Source organism: Ursus maritimus, unplaced genomic scaffold, assembly GCF_017311325.1.
Source record: "Ursus maritimus isolate PB19 unplaced genomic scaffold, ASM1731132v1 scaffold_28, whole genome shotgun sequence".
NCBI classification, from domain to species: Eukaryota; Metazoa; Chordata; class Mammalia; order Carnivora; family Ursidae; genus Ursus; species Ursus maritimus.
In genome coordinates this window covers 34580812-34600224 of record NW_024425341.1, presented here as the reverse complement: position 1 = coordinate 34600224, position 19413 = coordinate 34580812, and the positions used below count along the sequence as shown (strand labels likewise).

The following is a 19413-nucleotide window of genomic DNA, read 5'->3' as shown; positions in this document are numbered from 1 at the left end:
CGATTCATGAGCATGGAATGGTTTTCCATCTTTTTGTGTCTTCTTCAATGTCTTTCATCAGTGTTCTGTAGTTTCTAGAGTATAGATCCTTTACCTCTCTGGTTAAGTTTATTCTGAGATATCTTATGATTTTGGGCAACTAATCTTTGACAAAGCAGGAAAAAACATCCAGGGGAAAAAAGACAGTCTCTTCAATAAATGGTGCTGGGAAAATTGGACAGCTACATGCAAAAGAATGAAACTTGACCACTCTCTCACACCATACACAAAGATAAACCCCAAATGGATGAAAGACCTCGATGCGAGACAGGAATCCATCAAAATCATAGAGGAAAACATAGGCTGTAACCTCTTCGACATCGGCCACAGCAACTTCTTTCATGACACATCTCCAAAGACAAGAGAAACAAAAGAAAAAATGAACTTTTGGGACTTCATCAAGATAAAAAGTTTCTGCAGCAAAAAAAAGTCATCAAAACAAAGAGGCAACCCACGCAGTGGGAGAAGATATTTGCAAATTAAACTACAGATTAAAGGGTGGTATCTAGGGGCACCTGGTCAGTTGTTAAGTGTCTGCCTTTGGCTCAGGGCGTGATCCCGGCGTTCTGGGATCGAGCCCCACATCAGGCTCCTCCACTATGAGCCTGCTTCTTCCTCTCCCACTCCCCCTGCTTGTGTTCCCTCTCTCGCTGGCTGTCTCTCTCTCTGTCAAATAAATAAATAAAATCTTTAAAAAAAAATAAAAGGTGGTATCCAATATCTATAAAGAACTTCTCAAACTCGATACTTGAGAAACAAATAATCAAATCAAAGAATGGGCAGAAGATATGAACAGACACTTTTCCAATGAAGACATACAAATGGCTAACAGACATGTGAAAAAGTGTTCAAATCATTAGCCATTAGGGAAATTCAAATCAAAACCACATTGAGATACCACCTTTCGCCAGTTAGAATGGCAAAAATTGACAAGGCAGGAATCAACAAATGTTGGAGAGGATGTGGAGAAAGGGGAACCCTCTTACACTGTTGGTGGGAATGCAAGTTGGTACAGCCACTTTGGAAAACAACGTGGAGGTCCCTTAAAAAGTTAAAAATAGAGCTACCCTATGACCCAGGAAGTTCTTAATACCAAAGAAGGTGGGTATTGTCATCCTTGTTTCCACCAACACTGTTCCTGCCCCCACACAGCCTCCAGAGACTATTTTCTAAAACACAATCTCTGATAATGATGTGACCGTGCTCGGGTTTTTCCATTGCTGCTTGGCACTGTCAGTGGTGTTTCCCAAGCCTGGCTATTGACCAGAATCAAATGAGGAACTTTAAAAGCCACATGTTAACTCAGTCTTACTGACTGGGATTTTGGTGGGGTGGGTTCAGCCCTTATCTGTACTCCGGAGAAGTGAGCCTGGGGGGTCCACCACAGTAGGCGTGAATCTGGGGCCTGGTCCGAAGGCCAACGGTGGTTCTCACTTGGGCTGCTGACGGTAGTAAAGAGGGGATCCCTGACCCTGACCTTGAAACAGCAAGGTAGTGCCAAAGCGTGAGATGAGGAGTCAGGCTAATAGTTTCTAGATATTCCACTTAGTATTCGTGTGATCCTGCTTAGTCAGCTGCCTTTTATAGAGAGAGTCTGTTCTTGGGGACCTTTTTCATTTAAAAAGTGCACAAAGACTACTTTTCTAGCGGGAACAAATAGACTGATTATTGTATGCACTTTCTCTAATACAACCTTGGACTCCTTTTCACCTTTAACTCTCATACTTGCCAGAGTGCTCACTCTCTCTTTGATTCAGTACACACACACATACACATATTACAAGATGATTAGCGCAATAAGATTAGTTAACACCTCCATCACCTTACATAATTACTGTTTTGGGATTTGTGTGTGTGTGTGTATGGTGATAACATTGAAGATCTACTCTCTTAACAACTGTCAAGTATATATGATTAATTATAGTCACCATACTGTACGTTACATCCTGGCACTTATCATCTCATAACTGGAAGTTTGTATGCAACATCTCCCCATTTCCCCCACCCCTCAACCCCCACCAACCACCATTCTACTCTCTGTTTCTATGATTTTGTTTCTTTTTTAGATTCCACACACAAGTGAGAACATACAGTTATCTGTCTCTGTCTGACTTCTTTTGCTTAGCAAAATGCCCTCAAGGTCCGTGCATATTGTTGCAAATGGCAGGATTTCCTTCTTTCTCATGGCTAAATAATACCCTATTATTATACACCACACCACATCTTCTTTCTCCTTTGGTTCATCGATGGACGCTTAGGTTGTTCCCATTTATTGGTTATTGTGAATAATACTGCAGTAAACATGGGCGCAGCTAGCTCTTTGGGATAGTGATTTTATTTCCTTCTCCGTATCCTCACCAACACTCGTTATTTTTCATCTTTCTGAGGCTAGCCGTTCTGACAGGTCTGAGGTGACATCTCATTGTAGTTCTGATTTGCATTTCCCTGACGATGAGTGACATTGAGCATCTTTTTATGTGCCTGTTGGTCATCTGATGTCTTCTTTGGAAAAATGTCTATTCAGATCCTTAGCTGGAATGGACCTGAAAGCTTCTGTCACTTTTCAGAGGAGAAAACTGAAGCACGGAAAGGCAACTTTCTCAGAATCACACAATTGCATAATGCCAGAAGCCAGGCCGTGGAATCCGGTCTTCTTTCTGCAAGCTTTGGTTTCTTTTCTTCCACGTCACCTTCCTCTCCGTGGAGGTGAGGCCCCAGAGTGCTGACAGATCTGGGCAGCACACTCCTGAGAGCTCATGCATGTCACTGGCAAGACCTGGAACAGCTTTCAACACAAAGGTGGTTCCAGATTCTGGAGGAAATTTTCCATTTTTCTGCATTGTCTGGGTTAAACCACTGTGACAAATGACCTTATAGCATTGTCTACCTTTGCAAAACAAGTAGCAAGAAGTACTCTTAAGTATTAGGTGTCGATACCCACATCCAAACAAGACCCTCCAGATAACAGACACGGAGACTTTGAGCAGTTAATATTAACCACGTTTTCTGATCTGTTGTTGCCTTTTCGCTTTTATTTCCAACCTTTTGCAGGCCAGAAGGTAAAAGGTTAGGAGGTGTCTTACTATAGGCAATGCTGGGATTTGGTTTGAATTCCATCCCATATGTTTCTTTCTTTTCTTGTATGTTGGTATGCATGTTAGAGGGACTTATTTACACTAATTCATTGACCCAAACCTTAGAGAAACTGTCTAAACATGATCATAAAACATTAAGATCCTCGTAAAACAAGAAGGCCACATCAGCAGTGCCTTCACCCAGACACGTCACAGCACTGTCAGTGGAGACTTGGGAACCTCTGAGGACCTGTGGACACTTAGGAGCCATACTTTGGGTTGTGCCTCCCGATGGTGGCAGAGGAAAGTGGATACCCCATGTATACTCATCCTTAACATTTGGAGTCCTTAACCTTTCCCCAAGTGAACCCAGGCCCCCCTTCCCCCAAAGGGTGAGAACCACCTCCTCCTGCAGATGGGTTTGGACACCAGCAACTTGAAAAATAGGACAATAAACACTGTATATAGATGCATAGGAAAAAAAAATAAGTGGCTGAGACCTAGACAAGTAATTTGTTTTTAAATGCGATGGTGACAGAGGCGCCGCTGAAAAGTTCACAAATGTGCCCACCTAATTTTATCATCTCTTGTTTATATCCTGAATGAAGAGGTTCGTGTTACTAAATTGGAAGTGAAAAAGTCAGTAAGAGTTTAAACTGGGCAGAGGTGCGGGATAGCAGCACATTAAAAGGTTGTCCTTTTCCTTGGCTCCACCCCTTGGTTAGCCCAGCTGCAAAGTTAGTGTGGACTTCTGTCATCTTCTAAAATTCTACCTCTCTGTGGGTGCCTGTATTTCTGGAACACTCACCCAAAATAATAAGGTCGCCCTGTCTCCCCTGGTGTTGATTCTGGGTTGTTTGGGGACCCAGCTTTTCCAAAGGAGTTGGTCTCCGGACTTTCTAGTAAAGGGTGAGTATAGATGTTTTTAAAAGGGGGTGCTGTACCTTTAAATTCTGAAAGTGAACTTGGCTCAGGAAGGCCAGCAGTCAAGGTCCAGCCCCTAGAAGAGAGAATAGCTACAGATTCTCCATCCTCAGTCTTTGCAAGGGGACGGCTGTGCCAGCCGGGCGGGCAGGCTCCTGGCAGCATGGCAGTGAAGCTCAGGGCCCTCCTGCTGGTCCTCACGCTCAGCCTGGCGCAGCCAGCCGCTGCTGGCCGGAAGCTCCTGGTGTTTCTGCTGGATGGTTTTCGCTCAGACTACATCAGTGATGAGGCCCTGGAGTCCTTGCCTGGTTTCAAAGAGATCGTGAGCAGGGGAGTAAAAGTGGATTACTTGACCCCCGACTTTCCCAGTCTCTCTTACCCCAATTACTACACCCTAATGACTGGTGAGTACTGTGTCCTCTTCTGGGTGGGGTGGGCTGGAGTCCAACAGGGAATAATTAGCTCCTGGCATTGAAGTCTGATTTAAATGTTCAGGTTTCCCTAGCCCTTTGGGACACCAAAGTTCTTGGCTGAGACTTTTTTTTTCACAGTAGTGTTGTTTCCCAAAAGTTGTCCCAAGGACCTGTTTTGGTGAGGAGAACAGAAAACTACATGAATAGATGGTGTTAAAAGTAGTTATTTGTTTCACAAATAAAAATTCTAGTTAACTCCGTACTTTCTAAGTTCAAGCTAAAAAGTCAACAGGTCTTTATGTGTTTGTACCAAATTCCTTCTGTCCCTTTGCTCTGCAGTCATCTGTCATCCTGGAGGTGTTTTGGCTTGTTTGCCAATGTGCTAGACTATGAAAATTGCACATGGGATTCCTGGACTAAATGGAGAGAATTTGTATGTCATATCCTGAAGTGTTACTTAGCAAAGCCACTTGCCCCTCTTTTGCCTTCTTGGGCCAAGTAAAATGAAGAAAAAAAAATTGTTTTGTAGTTCAGATTCCCCTCTTTAACTTTTAGTATCTGTTAAAACAAAGCAAAACAAAAACCCTAGCCAACCCAGAGTGTGCTTGGGTTTGGGAAGCTGATTTTTGCCTCAAAATGATCTTCATCAGGGATCACCAGAACGCCCAATGTGATTGCACAAACTCAGTCCTCTATCTGCGCAATCGAACGTACTTTCTGCTCTCACAGTTGGATTCCTGGGTTCTGGTTTGTTTTTTAGCTAACCTTTGTAAGGGCCAGCAAGAGGCTCTCAGAAAGAATTTAGCAAACTGTCCAGGGAGGCTGTTAAGAACGCACTGTTACTGCTGCTTATGCAGGACTTAGCTGCGTGCTCTGAGCACAGGGAAAACTCTCTAAATTATGTTAACAAGAAGGGGATGAGAACGCTTATATCTTATCATGGCTGTCCACACCGAGGCAAACCCAAAGCAGTCTAGAAAGACAAATGGATATCTCTGACTTCATGTGCGGGTACTGGGTACATGTGTACATAAAAATGCCATAAAATTAAGGGGGGAAGATACTTTGGAGAATTAGAAATGAAAAAAAATCCAGACAGCACACAGGCAAGGAATTTATTTGCTTATTTTTTAATTTCCCCCAACAGACAAACAACCAGCCTCTGTAAGATCAAGAGGATGAACAAAAGTCCTCTCGTCCTCACTTGGCATGCTTCTCCCCTTGCAGGGAGCCGGTTCGCAGGCTGCTGGGTCACACATAGATGTTATTGTGTGTCACAGCCTGACTTCAGTTCTGTCCCGGGAGTTTCACACACGCAGACCACCCCCCTCCAGTTGTCTTTCAGAGCCTTGCTGGGAGACCCAATTCATAAAGTGCCACGTGCAGTTTTCTCCATCCCAGTGGAAAATGAACAAAATCCATTTTAGAAAGCCAGGCTCCAATGAGGAAAAGGGGACCATTGCAGCCTCCACAGAGAAACCAAGCCAGTGGCATGGCCTTTTGTTCGTCAGACCCACATTCTTGATATTGGCACAAGGGATAATTGGCACCAAGCATCAGTCACACAGAGACACACCTTCTTCTCAGGCTAGGGGTGTTTTCCCTTGTGTACTCATGACGGAACAGCCCTTCCCGTGGTGGTACAGTCAGTGCCCATGAGTGTCTGGCAAAGATGTCACCTTCACTGTCAAACTGAGGCTAGCCTGCAGAAGCCATAGAGCTCTATGTGTGTTCTGCCTCAATATTTCTAGATGATAAGATGTATTGTTTGAAAGCCTTACTTACGTTGGCTTTCCCACTTTTATAGAAGCAATGTTTTTTTAAAGATTTATTTATTTGAGAGAGAGCGAGAGCATGAGCAGGAGGGACAGAGGGAGAGGGGGAGAGACTCTCAAGCAGACTCCACACTAAGCACGGAGCTCCAAGTGGGACTCGATCTCATGACCCTGAGATCACCACCTGAGCTGAAACCAAGAGTCGGATGCCTAACCAACTGCGCCACCCAGGCGCCCCTTTGGAAGCAATATTGTACACAGAATGTGTCTAGCAAGGCTCATGTTCACGCGCACATGTCTTTGGGTTTGTCTCATACCTACCAAGTGAAGAGTGAACGTATGGCTTAGAGCAGACTGGGGGCCAGGAGGTGCCAGGCCATGAAGCTGCTATCATCTCCACTGCCCTGGAACAGACTCGGGGCTACATTTAGACTATTCCTCCCAATAGCCATGCTTAGTTTTCCACCTGATGTTGAAAAATTCCTCTGTTTTCATTTAAGGAAGGATATAGCCATTGGGAATTGTACTTAAACATATGGTTTGAGCATTTGAGCATTTTATGAATCGACAAAAGATCCTTTTGGTACTAAAAGATATACTGTTATAAGGTTCATCGGAATTCCTAAGAGAGACTATGATCTCACTTCATTACATGAATTACTGCCCACAAGACATAAAGCCTTTGGTGTTCTTATCTTTGCATAATGAGGAATATTAGGTTATTGGCCTTGGAGCTGGAAAAACTTGGTTGAAGTCCTCTCGGGGTCAGTATGGTGCTGACGACTTCGGGTGGCCCAGTGCACTGCCCTGAGCCTGATCCCTCAGCTTCCAGGTCCCAAGTCAGGCCAAAAATCAGTAACACTTCAGGATATGACATACAAATTCTCTGGCCTGCTCCCAGATGCAGACATGAAAATAAGCAGTGCATAGGGAATTAGAAAAAGTTAGGACTGGCAACTCTTGGGAGGCTGAAATACAAGAAATGAAGCAATGACTGAAACTCTAGAGAGGAGAATTTTGGGGAAGTCACATGGATGGTGATGGGAATGAACAGTCACAGGATGCTTAAGGAACCTGGGAAATCTTCTAGTCCAGTCACTGACATGAAGGCCCTGTGGCTGACTTCTTTTCTCCTTCAAAATATGTTCTGGCATCAGGACAAATGTGAACAAAATCCCAAAAGTGATCAAGAAGATCCATCAAACAATTGATTGCTGGGGATACACAGAATCTTAAAGTAGGGCCTTTCATCCAGGGAGCCCACAATCAAGTTGAGGAGGTGAGCCATACCAGGTACCTACTAATACTCTAAGACGAATGAAAAGGACTGAATTGTTTCCATCCTAAATGTATGTATTGAAGTCCCAACCCCTAGTAGCTCAGAATGTAATGTATGTAAAGATACAGTCTTTAAAGAGGTGAGTAAGTGGAAGTGAGGCTGTTAGAGAGGGCCCAGCCCAGTCTGACTGATTTCCTTTCAAAAGAGGGAGAGACACCAGGAGTAAATGTACTCAGAGAAAAAGCCATGTGAGGACACAGTGAGAAGGCACCCTCTGCAAGCCAAGGAGAGAGGCCTCACCAGGAACCAAACCTTCGAGCACCTTGACCTTGGATTTTCAGCCTCCAGAATTGTTGTTTGGCTACCCAGTCTGTCCTGTTTTCTTACTCATCTCCAGCAAATGAATGCACAAAGGACCTGAAGGTCATTTCCTTTTTTTTTTTTTTAAGATGTTATTTATTTATTCGAGAGAGAGAGCACGAAGGGGCAGGGTCAGAGGGAGAAGCAGACTCCCTGCTGAGCAGGGAGCCTGATGCGGGACTCAGTCCTGGGACTCCAGGATCATAACCTGAGCTGAAGGCAGTTGCTTACCCAACTGAACCACCAGCTGTCCCCTGAGGGTGCTTTCCTGATATGCCCCTGGAGACCCGAAGGGAGGAGAGTGTTCTTGCAGTTGTAGTAGCATGTGAAGCATTTCGAAGGAGGTGGGCTCTGAGCTGGAATGAAGAGCCCCAAGCATGGCACGTATGTCATTATATCTAACTTTATGCATCAGCTCTCTTTCTGAAGAGCTGTGTGTGGATCAAATTAATTTTAGTTAAAACACAACCACAATGTAAACACAACCACTGCTCTGCTTTCTGTTTCATTTTTAAAATTTTTTAAAAAAAGATTTTATTTATTTATTTGAGAGAGAGAGAGAGTGGGGGAGTGGAGCAGAGGCAGAAGGAGAAGCAGACTCCCCACTGAGCAGGGATCCTGACACAGGACTCGATCCCAGGACCCTGGGATCTTGAGTTGAGCCGGAGGCAGATGCTTAACCTACTGAGCCACCCAGGCGTCCCTGCTTTCTGTTTTAATCTCTTACTGTTGATCTTGTTGTAAAGATCTCTCTCTGAGGTAAATCCGCATTTAAGTAAAGTTTAACATAAAATCCATGGAAAAAAGGCAATGATTTGTTCAATCCAGATCATGGGTAAGAGAAAATGAAAATGTTGGATATTTTTGAGGGAGTATAACTTAGCATCATTTTGTCAAGGCCAACGGCAACATTTGTTTGAAATTCTTGAATACTTCTGATCAAGCATTTGGGGAAAGTGGTCCAGAAATGTCCTGAGTAGCAGGGAAGCTGGTCTAGAATTTAATCTTTACTGAAGATAATCTACCAAGAGACAAACATATGCTGAAACTAGTTTGTCCTGCAATATGTTATTATCAGTTCAACATTTAAACACTTGTAAGTAAAATACAGGGAGTTTGGGTGCCTCACTCCCAAAGAATGTCAGGACCAAAGAATGTCAGGACCAGGACCGAGATTGGAGGGCAGGCGTCAGAGACCAGGTTCTCACACAGCAATTAGCAGGGCTCTGACCCCAGTCCTGGAGTGCCCAGGAGGTCATGCATCAGACCTGGGACCTGGGGACAGAAGTCCCCCCAAGACCAGTCCGGGAGCCTGAATAAAGGTGCTTTATCGATCTTCTACTGGAATCAAAGCAAAGCCAAGGATGTTAACCATTAGAATTAATATTTGTGCCAATCTATTTCCTGTTGCACTCCTAGAAATTACAGGGAAACAATTCTTCCCAGATATCAAGGATCCAACATTCTGGAGTAAGAGATTGCAGGGTAGGTACCCTTTTCCCTGCTTTTGCGAAAATAGCTGATTTAAATTAAAACCGGCTGTCACTTGGACCAAAAGAAATCAGTGCAGAAAGTACTTGAGAAATCACGTTTTGAACAAAGCCCATCTCCTCAGTCTTCTGGAGAATTCAGGTTTTACCTGGTGGGCTGCCTTTGAACCCCTGCACGCCCACAGCACAAGCAGTGTGGATGCAGCCTCCAGAGCTCTCTCCCTTCCCCTCCCCCAAAGTCAGCATCCGCTCAGAGACATTCACCCCAGCATCTTAGCTTCCCTCGATTTAGAAGCCTCCTTGAATGCATGATATCTGGTGTGCCCTCTACTTTTCCTCTCCTTCTCTCTTGTACAAAACCCAATTCCACTTTTCATTTTCACCAAAGATCTCCTATGGTCAAGCGTCAATCCTTAGGCTTCGATTTCCGGCCCAGAAACAGTGCTGGGCTGGGCCCTGCTTCTCCTTCCTGACAGCTCTCTAGGTTTCCTCTGGTTTTGCCGACCGCTCCTTGGTCTCTTCTGTTGTTCCTCCACATCTTCCTTACCTCGCTTTCTCTGACAACCTGAGAGGGCTGTCCTTTCCAGGTGGATGGCAAAGCCTGTACTCCTCCTACCTCCAGCCCTAGAGTCCACACCCTCTGTTGCCCAGAGCTCCCTAACAGCCCCAGCTCCCTCCACCCCTCTGTCCTACCTTCTGTCTGTCTCCACAGACAACCAGAGTCATCCTTTTACAGCGTGCATCTGATCATACCACTCCTCCATTCAGACCCTCCCATAGATTCTGCTTTCACTCCAGGTAAAACCTGGAGTTCTTTGAGAACTGGCCCATATGGCCATCCCATCCCTTTCCGGCCTCATTCCTGACCCTCCTCCTCTTGCTGTCTCATCTGTTCCAGGCAGGTGGCCACCTCCAGACACTTCAGCTTGCTGTTTCTTTTGGCTGGAATGCTTTTCCCTAGAAAGAACCCAGGTTTGCTCCACTTCTTTTTTCAGATTTCTTTCCCAAAGTCACTGCAGTGATCTGCCTTCCCTGCCCACTACCTGACAGGCCTATGTGACTCCATCATTTTCTCCTTCCTCCCTCTCCTTATTTTTCATCTCTGCACCGCAGATTATTTATTCTGCCTTCTTCAAAGAAAATTTATTTTTGTGAAGTGGTATTATAGTAATGAAAACATTCAGAGTTTCAGGGAACTTGTCAATTATTATTTTGGTTCTAGATAACTCCTAAACTAATAAGAAGGGGAAAAAAACCCTCTGAAATTATGCTTTGCTTTATGAAGGCAATTAACAGCCATTTAGGAGAACTGATTACTAGTTATGTCTAATAATCTTATGTATCTCAAAACATTCATCAATTTTGTTTTAAATTTTGACTATAAGGCTGGAGGCAGCAAGAGGGTGGAAAGGAGAGTCACCACGAGGAGGAGGCTGTGCCAAAGTAGGAGATCAAAGGCCTGGGGCACTGGGAGGAGATTTAACCAGAAAACTAGTCAGCGTAGCCCAAGAAGAGAACCTGATTCTCACCAAGATCGCCGAAGCCAAGAAAGCAGAGGCAACAGCAAAGCTCGAACAAGGCGAATGGTTCAGAACCACCTGAACATCTGTGAGAGGACAGTGAAGGCCAAGTTTCGTGTGGTCCTGGCTGTCAGACCGTGGGTCAGGTCCGGCAAGTTAAAGGGCTGGCAGGGCCATCCTTACGTCTGAGCCCCATCCCAGATTGTTTAAATGGCCAGGCTGGGAACGCAGGTATCATGAGAGGCTCTGTTGACATTTGAAAACATGAGATAGCATTGTAGGCTGTATCGTGTCCCCCTGACCCTGCAAATTTATATCTTGAAGTCCTAACCCCCAATGCCTCATTTGGAGATGAGTGTCTTAAAAAGGTAATTAAGTTAAAATGGGGTCGTTAGGGTGGGCCATAATCCAATATGGCCGATGTCCTTGCAAGAAGAGATTAGGACACAGGTGGGCACAGAGAGAAGCCTGTTTGAAGACACGGGAAGAAGACAGCAGTGTACAGGCCAAGAAGAGAGGTTTTAGAAAAGGCCAACTTTGATGACACCTTGATATCAGATGTCTAGCCCCAGAATTGTGAAAAATAAATTTCTGTTGTGTAAGCCACCTGGTGTGTGGTACTCTGTTATGAGAGCTCTTGGAAACAAATACAGTCAGGAGGGTGACACAAGTCGGCCGACGGAGGAGTGAGGTATTTTTAGACAGACCTCTTCTATCCCCCATTTACTGGGAGTTTCTGGTGGTTTCCGCCCCAAAATTGAGTTAGTCATGGTGTATTGATTTCCTAGGGCTTCTGTAACAAATGATAACAAACTGGGTGGCTTAAAACACAGGAATTTTTTCCTTCACAGTTCTGGAGGCTGGTGATCAGAAATCAAGGTGTCGGCAGAGCCATGCTCTCTTGGGAGACTCTAGGGGAGAATCTCTTCCGTGCTTTTCTCTTAGCTTCTGGTGTTGCCAGCAATCCTTGGTCTTCCCTGCCCTGCAGATGCACTGATGTCTCCCTGTGGTCTCTGCCTCTGTTGTCTCCTGGTGTTCTCCCTGTGTGTCTCCGTGTCTCTTCTCTTCTTACGAGGACACCAGTTATACTGGATTAGGGCCCATCCTAGTGACTTCATTTTAACTGGAATACATCTGTAAAGACCTTTTTTCTAAAGAGGGTCCCACTCACAGGTACAATTGGATAGGACTTCCACATGTTTGGGGGGACACAATTCAACCCCTAACACATGGTGGAGTGGAAAGAGCTGTGAATTTGTTGCAGAAGACCTGATTTCATCTATTCTGTCACCTCTTAACTTTCAGAGTTTGAACAAGTTCTTTTGAGTTTGAACATTATCTGTCAGTAGAATGGAGAAAGGAAAAGTAACCCAGCAGGCTTGTTGGAGGACAGAACAGGACACCTCGTGTAAAGCCACCATTATAAAAACCGTACCTATCACACACTTTATCACTAAGATCAGGCTAAATTATGTTGTAATAACAAGCTGTATCAGAGGCTTACAACCAAGGTTTATCCCTCACTCATGTACACGGACTTTGAGGATTAACTCTGCGCCATTTCCTCTTCATTTTGAGACCCAGGCTGAAAAAACAACTTCTACATGAGACGTGCTGCTCCTGTGGCTAAGGGAGAGAGGGAACATGGCAGAATGACGTGGTAATGCTTAGGACCTCTGCTCAAGGCGGCACAAGCCACATGCACTCATTCCACTGGCCAGTGGCTCAGGGGTGCATCATCCTCTCACAGTGGGGGCAGGAATTGTCCTGAGCATTAATGCAGTGTATCACACGCACTGAGCGGGCATTCGTTGCCTTTTATAGGAAGCTTGTGGGTCTTTGTGAGAAGGAATGGCATAGAGTGCCTGCAATGCAGGAGAGGGAAGTATTATTGGGAGTTACAGTGGGCTTGAACTTTTTCATTTAGTTCCAGTAGAACTAAACATTGAAAGATGAGTGGAAAGATTTTTAGCAGGAGATGTATTTTGAGCCAGATCTTAAGAGAAAAAAAAGAAATCTATGAAGTCTGCCAGATGTGAGGGCCACAGCACAAGCAAATCAGAGAAGTAGAACAAGGCAGGTGAAGGAGCACTAAACCCATTCACCACTTGGCTGTGGGTTGAAGGACTAGAGAGATGAATTTGAAAAAAAAAAAAAAAAGACACGTAGTTGATGGAAGCCTTTGAAAGCTGAATTGAAAATAACCCAGTAAACTCCTTTCTTTCTCTTCCACTTCAAATGTTCAAGCATCTATTCTTCGTGATGGGCTGTAAGTGAGGAGTTGAATTTGAAGAGCAGCTTGGAGGCAGCACTTGCTGAGGCTGACAGGGCACTGAAAGGGGAGGAGGAAGTAAGAGGAAGGGAGCCTGAACCGAGTCCAAGACCAGGAGGTGTTCGGACTCTGGGGCTCCTGTGAGCAGAGACCAGAGACAGGAAAGTTTGGAGGCCTGTCTGTTTGGGGAAGTGTATTTTATCAGAATAGATTTCGAGTGGGAGTAGAATCTTCACCTGGAATTGGCCCTTTAGGGGATCAGAGACAGAGTTCCAGAAACATGTGGAGTAACTATGTGGGTAAAAGAGAGAAATTGCTCCTGTGGATTCCAGGGGACCCCCAGAGAGTGGACTGCTTATCTCTCTGTTGCCCCAAGCTGGTGGAGGCTGTTTCTCACAGAGGCACGGTTAAATCTGTCTTCCCATCTGCATGAACTGGTCTACATTTTGTCACTTGCTTCCCAAGGACACCTAACCACATCTTTCTAAGGGGTCCCGCTCATGCTGCCTCAGGAAGCAGGCTGGCTGGATAAAGTACCGGACGGCAAAAGCAGGAAGAGCAGTAACCGGCTCATGGCCAGAGAAAGAAGTGTGTTCCAGGAATTTACAAAAATAATCTTTCCTGACACGTCATTATTTAAGCTCCCATCAGCAGACCTCTCTACACCAAAGTGCCACTTTTCAAAAAGTCTGTTTCTCTTGGCTTCCGTGGTGATGAGAGGGCGTTCTTGTTATATGGCATTCAGCCGCTGGAACCTGACTCCCTGAAGAAGGGAATGGTTAGGACCATGGGTAAAGCTTAAAAATGTGATGAAAGCTTTTGATTATAATAACAGCAAACCCTTTTCCAGAAGGTTCACCCGCACAGTCCTCAAACCATGGCTGCTCTCCCCTCCCTCATCCCCTCCCCCCAGTGTTGATTGATAAGACCTTATTCCTCCTGCCAAGGCTTCTGGGAGTTTGGCTGAAACACGCTGCTCTCAGTACCTGCTTCATCATGAATGATATGTCAAAAATGGGTTAAAGGACATTTAAAATTATTTTGGAGGGAGCCTGAGTCAGCGTGCTAACATTTATTTCAGAGACACTTTAAACAACACATACTCAAGTTTCAGAGTCCCCTTCCATGAATAGCACCATTGTGTCCACCATCCTCAAGGCGAGGACCTGGGGAGGTCTGGGGCTCCTCTAGCTCCTGTGTGTAGCATTTGGCTCTCGTTGGATATTGTGCTTGATCGTAACCTAGTGCTACCTTCAGCCATTTCCATCCCAGGGACAAAGGGTATGGCAGACAGGTCATGGAGCCATGGGGAGCAGTCTCATTTGGACCAAGGGCTGCTCAGGCTGGGATCATAAACAAACTTATATTCGAGGTTACTGCAGATATTTTACCCCTCGATGAATAACTCGCCCTGGGTGCCTGCCTTCTGTGGTCGCCAGATGTGCAGCGGGAGGACAAGTGGGGTCGCCGTGAGAATGCATGCGCATGTCTGCAGCAGAGTGTCTTAGCCTGGGTGCTGGGGCCACGAACGGATTGCACGTGTGCCCAGAGGCCCTGTCCCCTGCCCGGTCACCTGGGGATGAACAGCCTTGTGTGTTCGTCCCATGTTGTCCAACCCAAATGTCTGATGTGAAGCAGGTTGGGAAGCACTGGTAGACCAGAGAGAGGACAGAAGGGAGGGCAGGGTGCCAGGTTCTTCTCCTGACTCTGCCAGGACCTGCTGGGACATCGGATGTCATATCATCTTCCTAGTCCTGAGTTCCCACGGCTTTAAGATGGGAGGCCTGGGAAAGAGGAGCCCTGGGGTTAACTGTGCATTTAGTGATGCCAGATATATGCTGGGAATGTTCTAAGTGCTCTGTTCTAGGTGCTCGAATAGTCATGAGGCTCAAAGGAGATTCTCAAGGGCCGTGGTTGGACGGAGGGAAAGGGTGATCGGATGGGGTTCTCGATGACATTCTGCATCCTTCTCCTGTTAGTGAGTCCCCTTTGACCTCTTTTATGCATTTGAAGAAAGTAGTCTGTAGTTCACCCCACAGGCTGCCAATGGCCCTGGACAAGGACCCTGGCCTGAGGGGAGGGTGAGAGGCAGCAGATGGAGGTGCCCACATCTAGGGATGGAGTGGGTAAGCCACCCATAGAGTTTGCCTCAGGGGTCCCTGGGCCTTGGCTCTTCTTCCAGATTCTGCACACAAGGCAAATAAATCAGCCCACTGGCTCTGCAGCCTGTCTAGTTTTCCCTGAAAAATTATCTATGTGTATAAGGATTTGGCTTTCTCAGGTGGGCTTGAGAAAACATTCTGCTTTAATGGTTGAAGGCAAAAACCTTAAACAAACATTGGTGTTTGGGAGAAAACCTCAAATATTGGGCTTCTAGTCATTCACTGGCGGACTACAGGCCCAGCCTCGAACATGTTCCCCACCCGCGCCAGCCCTGCCCCTGTAGGGGGTACAGGTAATGAAAGCCTATTAAAGGATTGTCCCGCCAGGGCCACCCTCACTGGCCATGCGAGCTCCCTTTCTGGGCTTTGGTGTGTTCTCCTTGGTAAAGGAGGTGGACCCTCTCTAGGGTACACCCCTGACTTGCAAGACAACCCAGCCAAGAGTCCACCAAAGAGGGCGGATGTGGGGCCAGACCACGTCAGGCCATGGGGGTACCTCAGAGAGGTCACCAGGGTCCACACTTCTGAGAAAGGCCCCAAGCCACTCACCCTGAGATGTTACCAGCAGCCAGTTCACGTACTGGATGTGAGTGGTCAGTTACTTTAAAAACTTCCCACACATGTTCTCCCAGTCTCTGGTCACAAACTCTCTCTCCCACCCTCTGTCTGGCCTGGCCCTACCAGGAGCCAGGAGGCACAAGCAGCCCCTGCTGGGAGATACCCCCCTCCAAGGTCATCAGGGCCCAGCCAAAGATTTTTGCCAATTGGAGGAAAAACATAAGAAACTAGAACCGTGGTTCCCTCTTAGAGATAGATGAGAGACGAAAAGGGGAGGGGACATCTTATTGCCTGTCTTTTGAACAATATGATTTCTCTATTCAAAATATTGAATTAAGCTCATCTCTAGTTGAGTAAGCCGACATTTTAATTTAACATTGATAAAGCCCCCTGTTTTACTTCAGTCTGCTATAACAAAGATAAATAGGTTAGGTGGCTTACAAATGATAGAAATGTATTTTTCACAGTTCTGGGGGCTGGAAGTCTATGATCAGCATGCCAGTGTGGTCTGGTTCTGGCGAGGGTACTGTTCTGGGTTGCAAATGACCATTTTCTCATTGTGTCCTCACATGGCAGAAAGAGGTGAGAGAGTTCTCTGGGGTCCCTTTTATAAAGGCACTAATCCCATTCATGAGAGCTCCATCCTCATGACCTAAGCACCTGCCAAAGGCTCAGCCTCTTAATAACATCACACTGGAAATTAGACTTGAATATATAAGTTTTTCAGGGAGACAAACATTTGGTCCGTTGCACTGCCCTTGTGACTTAGAGAAATATATTCACACTAAAAGAGTTTTTTAAAAAGATGTTTACCAACCTAGTGGGCATAAAGCAGTTTTTTGTGGTTTGGTTTGGTTTGTTTTTTTCAGTCTGTATTGCAGGCTTGTGAACAACAGCCAGCCAGGGCTCAGGAGACCCATGGTGAAGGCCGCTATCATCATCCTTCACGGAACACTGTCACCTCAGGGGAGCTGCCACTGCCCCTCTGAGAAGCAGGACAAAAGATCGTCTCTCAGGCCCCACCTTGTTTCTAGCCTCTGAAGGCCTTCCCTTCCCCAGGTGGGTCCCTGGAGCTACCCTGCAGACCAAACCAGTGCACACAGCAAGCCAGCCTGCTTTTGGTCTGCGCTTGCTCAAGGGCAGTGGAGCGTTAGCAGTCTCCGCATCCGGCCCAGTGCTTGCTCAGAAGAGACCCTTGATTCACGTTTGTCAGACCTCGCTGGGTCAGCCAGTAACCGGACTTCGTCCAGCCCTGTGGCGGAAGCCTTAGGTTCTCTATCTTTTTTGTAGACTCTGGAGTTTTGTTGCCGAACCTCATCTACTAAGGCTCCACTGTTCTTTAACAAACCACGGGTGCCTTCACCTGTGGTGAGCTCGCTGGATTCTGGAGTCCTTCTGGCCATAGGAATCCATAGGCTTCTCAGTTCCGCTTCACCTTCACACTGGATGGCTTCTCCTGCCCCGGGGGCCCATAGAGCACCATTGCTACTTTTAGCCTGTCATCCTGGACTCCCCAGCACCCAGGGCTGTCCTCCTTCGTGCTGGGCTCTGTGGGTGGATCTGATTCCATGTTCCTGTTACTCCCAGTCTAGCCTCTTCCCCTGCAGCTAAGCCAGCTGGCCTCGTCCCAAACCATGACACCCCTCCCTGTACATTCAGGGTACATTTTAGCATGCATTCGTCAGTGTAAAATGTAACATTAAAACTATGTGAATGAGCTTGGGAGTATGTAACAGAACCCACTATATCCCAATCTAAAATTTCCCCCAGAGGCATCCAGAATTACAAAATGTAAAAAGCAGAAGCAGCCTTAGAAATGCTAGCACATTTATTTGTCTCATTGTGCAGCACAGACCCAAACCCTGAGATTCAGACCCAGCAGCTAGGTAAGGGCAGAGCCTCACCAAGCACAGGGCTCCGAAGCCGGCTGGGGTCTGGCGTCCCTCAAATGCACAGGGACAGAAGCCCAGGTGTCCTTTGCAACCCCTCCTGCCTGTTTGTCCATTGGGCTGCTTTGCCTGAGCTCTCGGCTCTTCTCTGGACCCACCACTCTTTCACAGCGGCGCTTCCCTGCCTGGGTGCCTCTTGCTTCTTTTCTCAGGATGCATAAGCTGAAATGGAATGAGATTCAAAGAAGCTTTCTGTGAGATTTCATCAAAGATCTGATCAAAGAGGAGGTGGAACCACCTAGAAGACTGGGGGTGGTGTTTGGACGCAGCTCAGCCATCCTTTCTACTTCCCTCCCTACTTACAGATGATCATTGAAGGCTGGCTGCTATCCTTTAAGGTCCTTAAATAACCTCGCCAAGTTCTGATAGAGCAGATAAGAAAATCACATTCCAGAGAATTCACCCTCAGACCGTGTCAGCATGTACTTCAACATCTAGCTAAAAGCTAAAATAATCAGATGGAAAAAAAAAGACTATATTGACCGAATCCCAAGCATCTGTTTGTTCTTTTGAAATGAGTAGCCAGCTGTGTGGGTGTCTTGAAAATTCACCTCAGGAGGTTCCCTCAGTGGACATCAGATTAGTTTCTACCCTTCAGGGTCCTGTTGGCCAGTTGTGAAATCCCCATTGGAATGGAATTTTGGAGAACGATCTCTTCACCTCTCCCTTGTCACCTCCCTATTTTTGTTGGAGGCCTTTCTGGGAACTCTCAGTCCTTCCCTTTGCTTATACTACTTATTACTTCTGGAAGGATTCTGCTCCCATCCTCCCTGGAACCCCCAAACCTCCACTCCAGCCCAGATGCCAGCTGCCCTCCACCTATCTTTCTCTTTTAAGCCAAAATAGGAGGTCTGTCCTCTAAAAGGCCTTGACCCACAGACAGTAAGCTTTCAGAGCTGGGTGGTGCTTTGAGATCTGTTTGCTAAGTCCTTCACTGCTTGCTGTCTGAACCACAGAATTTGGTAACTGACAACATACAGTGTGGACATACATGCATACCATACATCATATATGAATACTCTCTGTGTGAGAATATATTGAACATTTACTATTCTAAATAAGTTGCTGTTCTAAAGATGACCAGGACATGGCCTCTGTCTTGGATGAACTTGCAATTAAGCTGGAGCAACTAAATATGTGTTGAAATAAATATAATCACAGGACAAAATAGAATAGGCACAGGAGATACAGAGACCATTTCTGGGAGTGTGTGGTGAAGAGGAAAAGCTTGCTGAGGTGCTGATATTTAAGTAAAGCCTGAAGGATTTGGATAGGTTGAAACTTGGAGGAAGGGCCTTAAGGGTGGACAGTCTTACACAAGTCAGGGGGCAGAGGTGGGAACGATGAGGACCATGTAGAGAGCAGGACTGGGCTTTGAGACACTTACTATAACATTACTGAGCAGTGCGTGTCTGAGGGAGGCCAGCCAGGTCTGAGGTGAGAAGTCACCTGGGAGTCAGGTCCTCAGAAGCAGAATGAGCCTGGGGTCAAGGATTTGCTAGGCTCTGTGGAGAGGGAATGGGCAAGACTGGTTGGATGTGGGGGATCAGAGAAAAAAAAGTCTCAGTATCAGACAAGTATTCAAGTGAGTCTTATGG

The 19413-nt window shown here is 46.2% G+C and overlaps 1 protein-coding gene across 1 annotated transcript in view; it reads left to right on the top strand.

Moving 5' to 3' along the window:
- The first annotated feature begins 4175 nt into the window (after positions 1 to 4175).
- ENPP6 (ectonucleotide pyrophosphatase/phosphodiesterase 6) overlaps positions 4176 to 19413 on the top strand; it is a 110471-nt gene continuing 95233 nt past the window's right edge. The window contains exon 1 of the mRNA XM_008710495.2: positions 4176 to 4441. Coding sequence (XP_008708717.1) covers positions 4201 to 4441 — 241 coding nt within the window. The 5' untranslated portion in view covers positions 4176 to 4200. The remainder of the gene's footprint in view (positions 4442 to 19413) is intronic.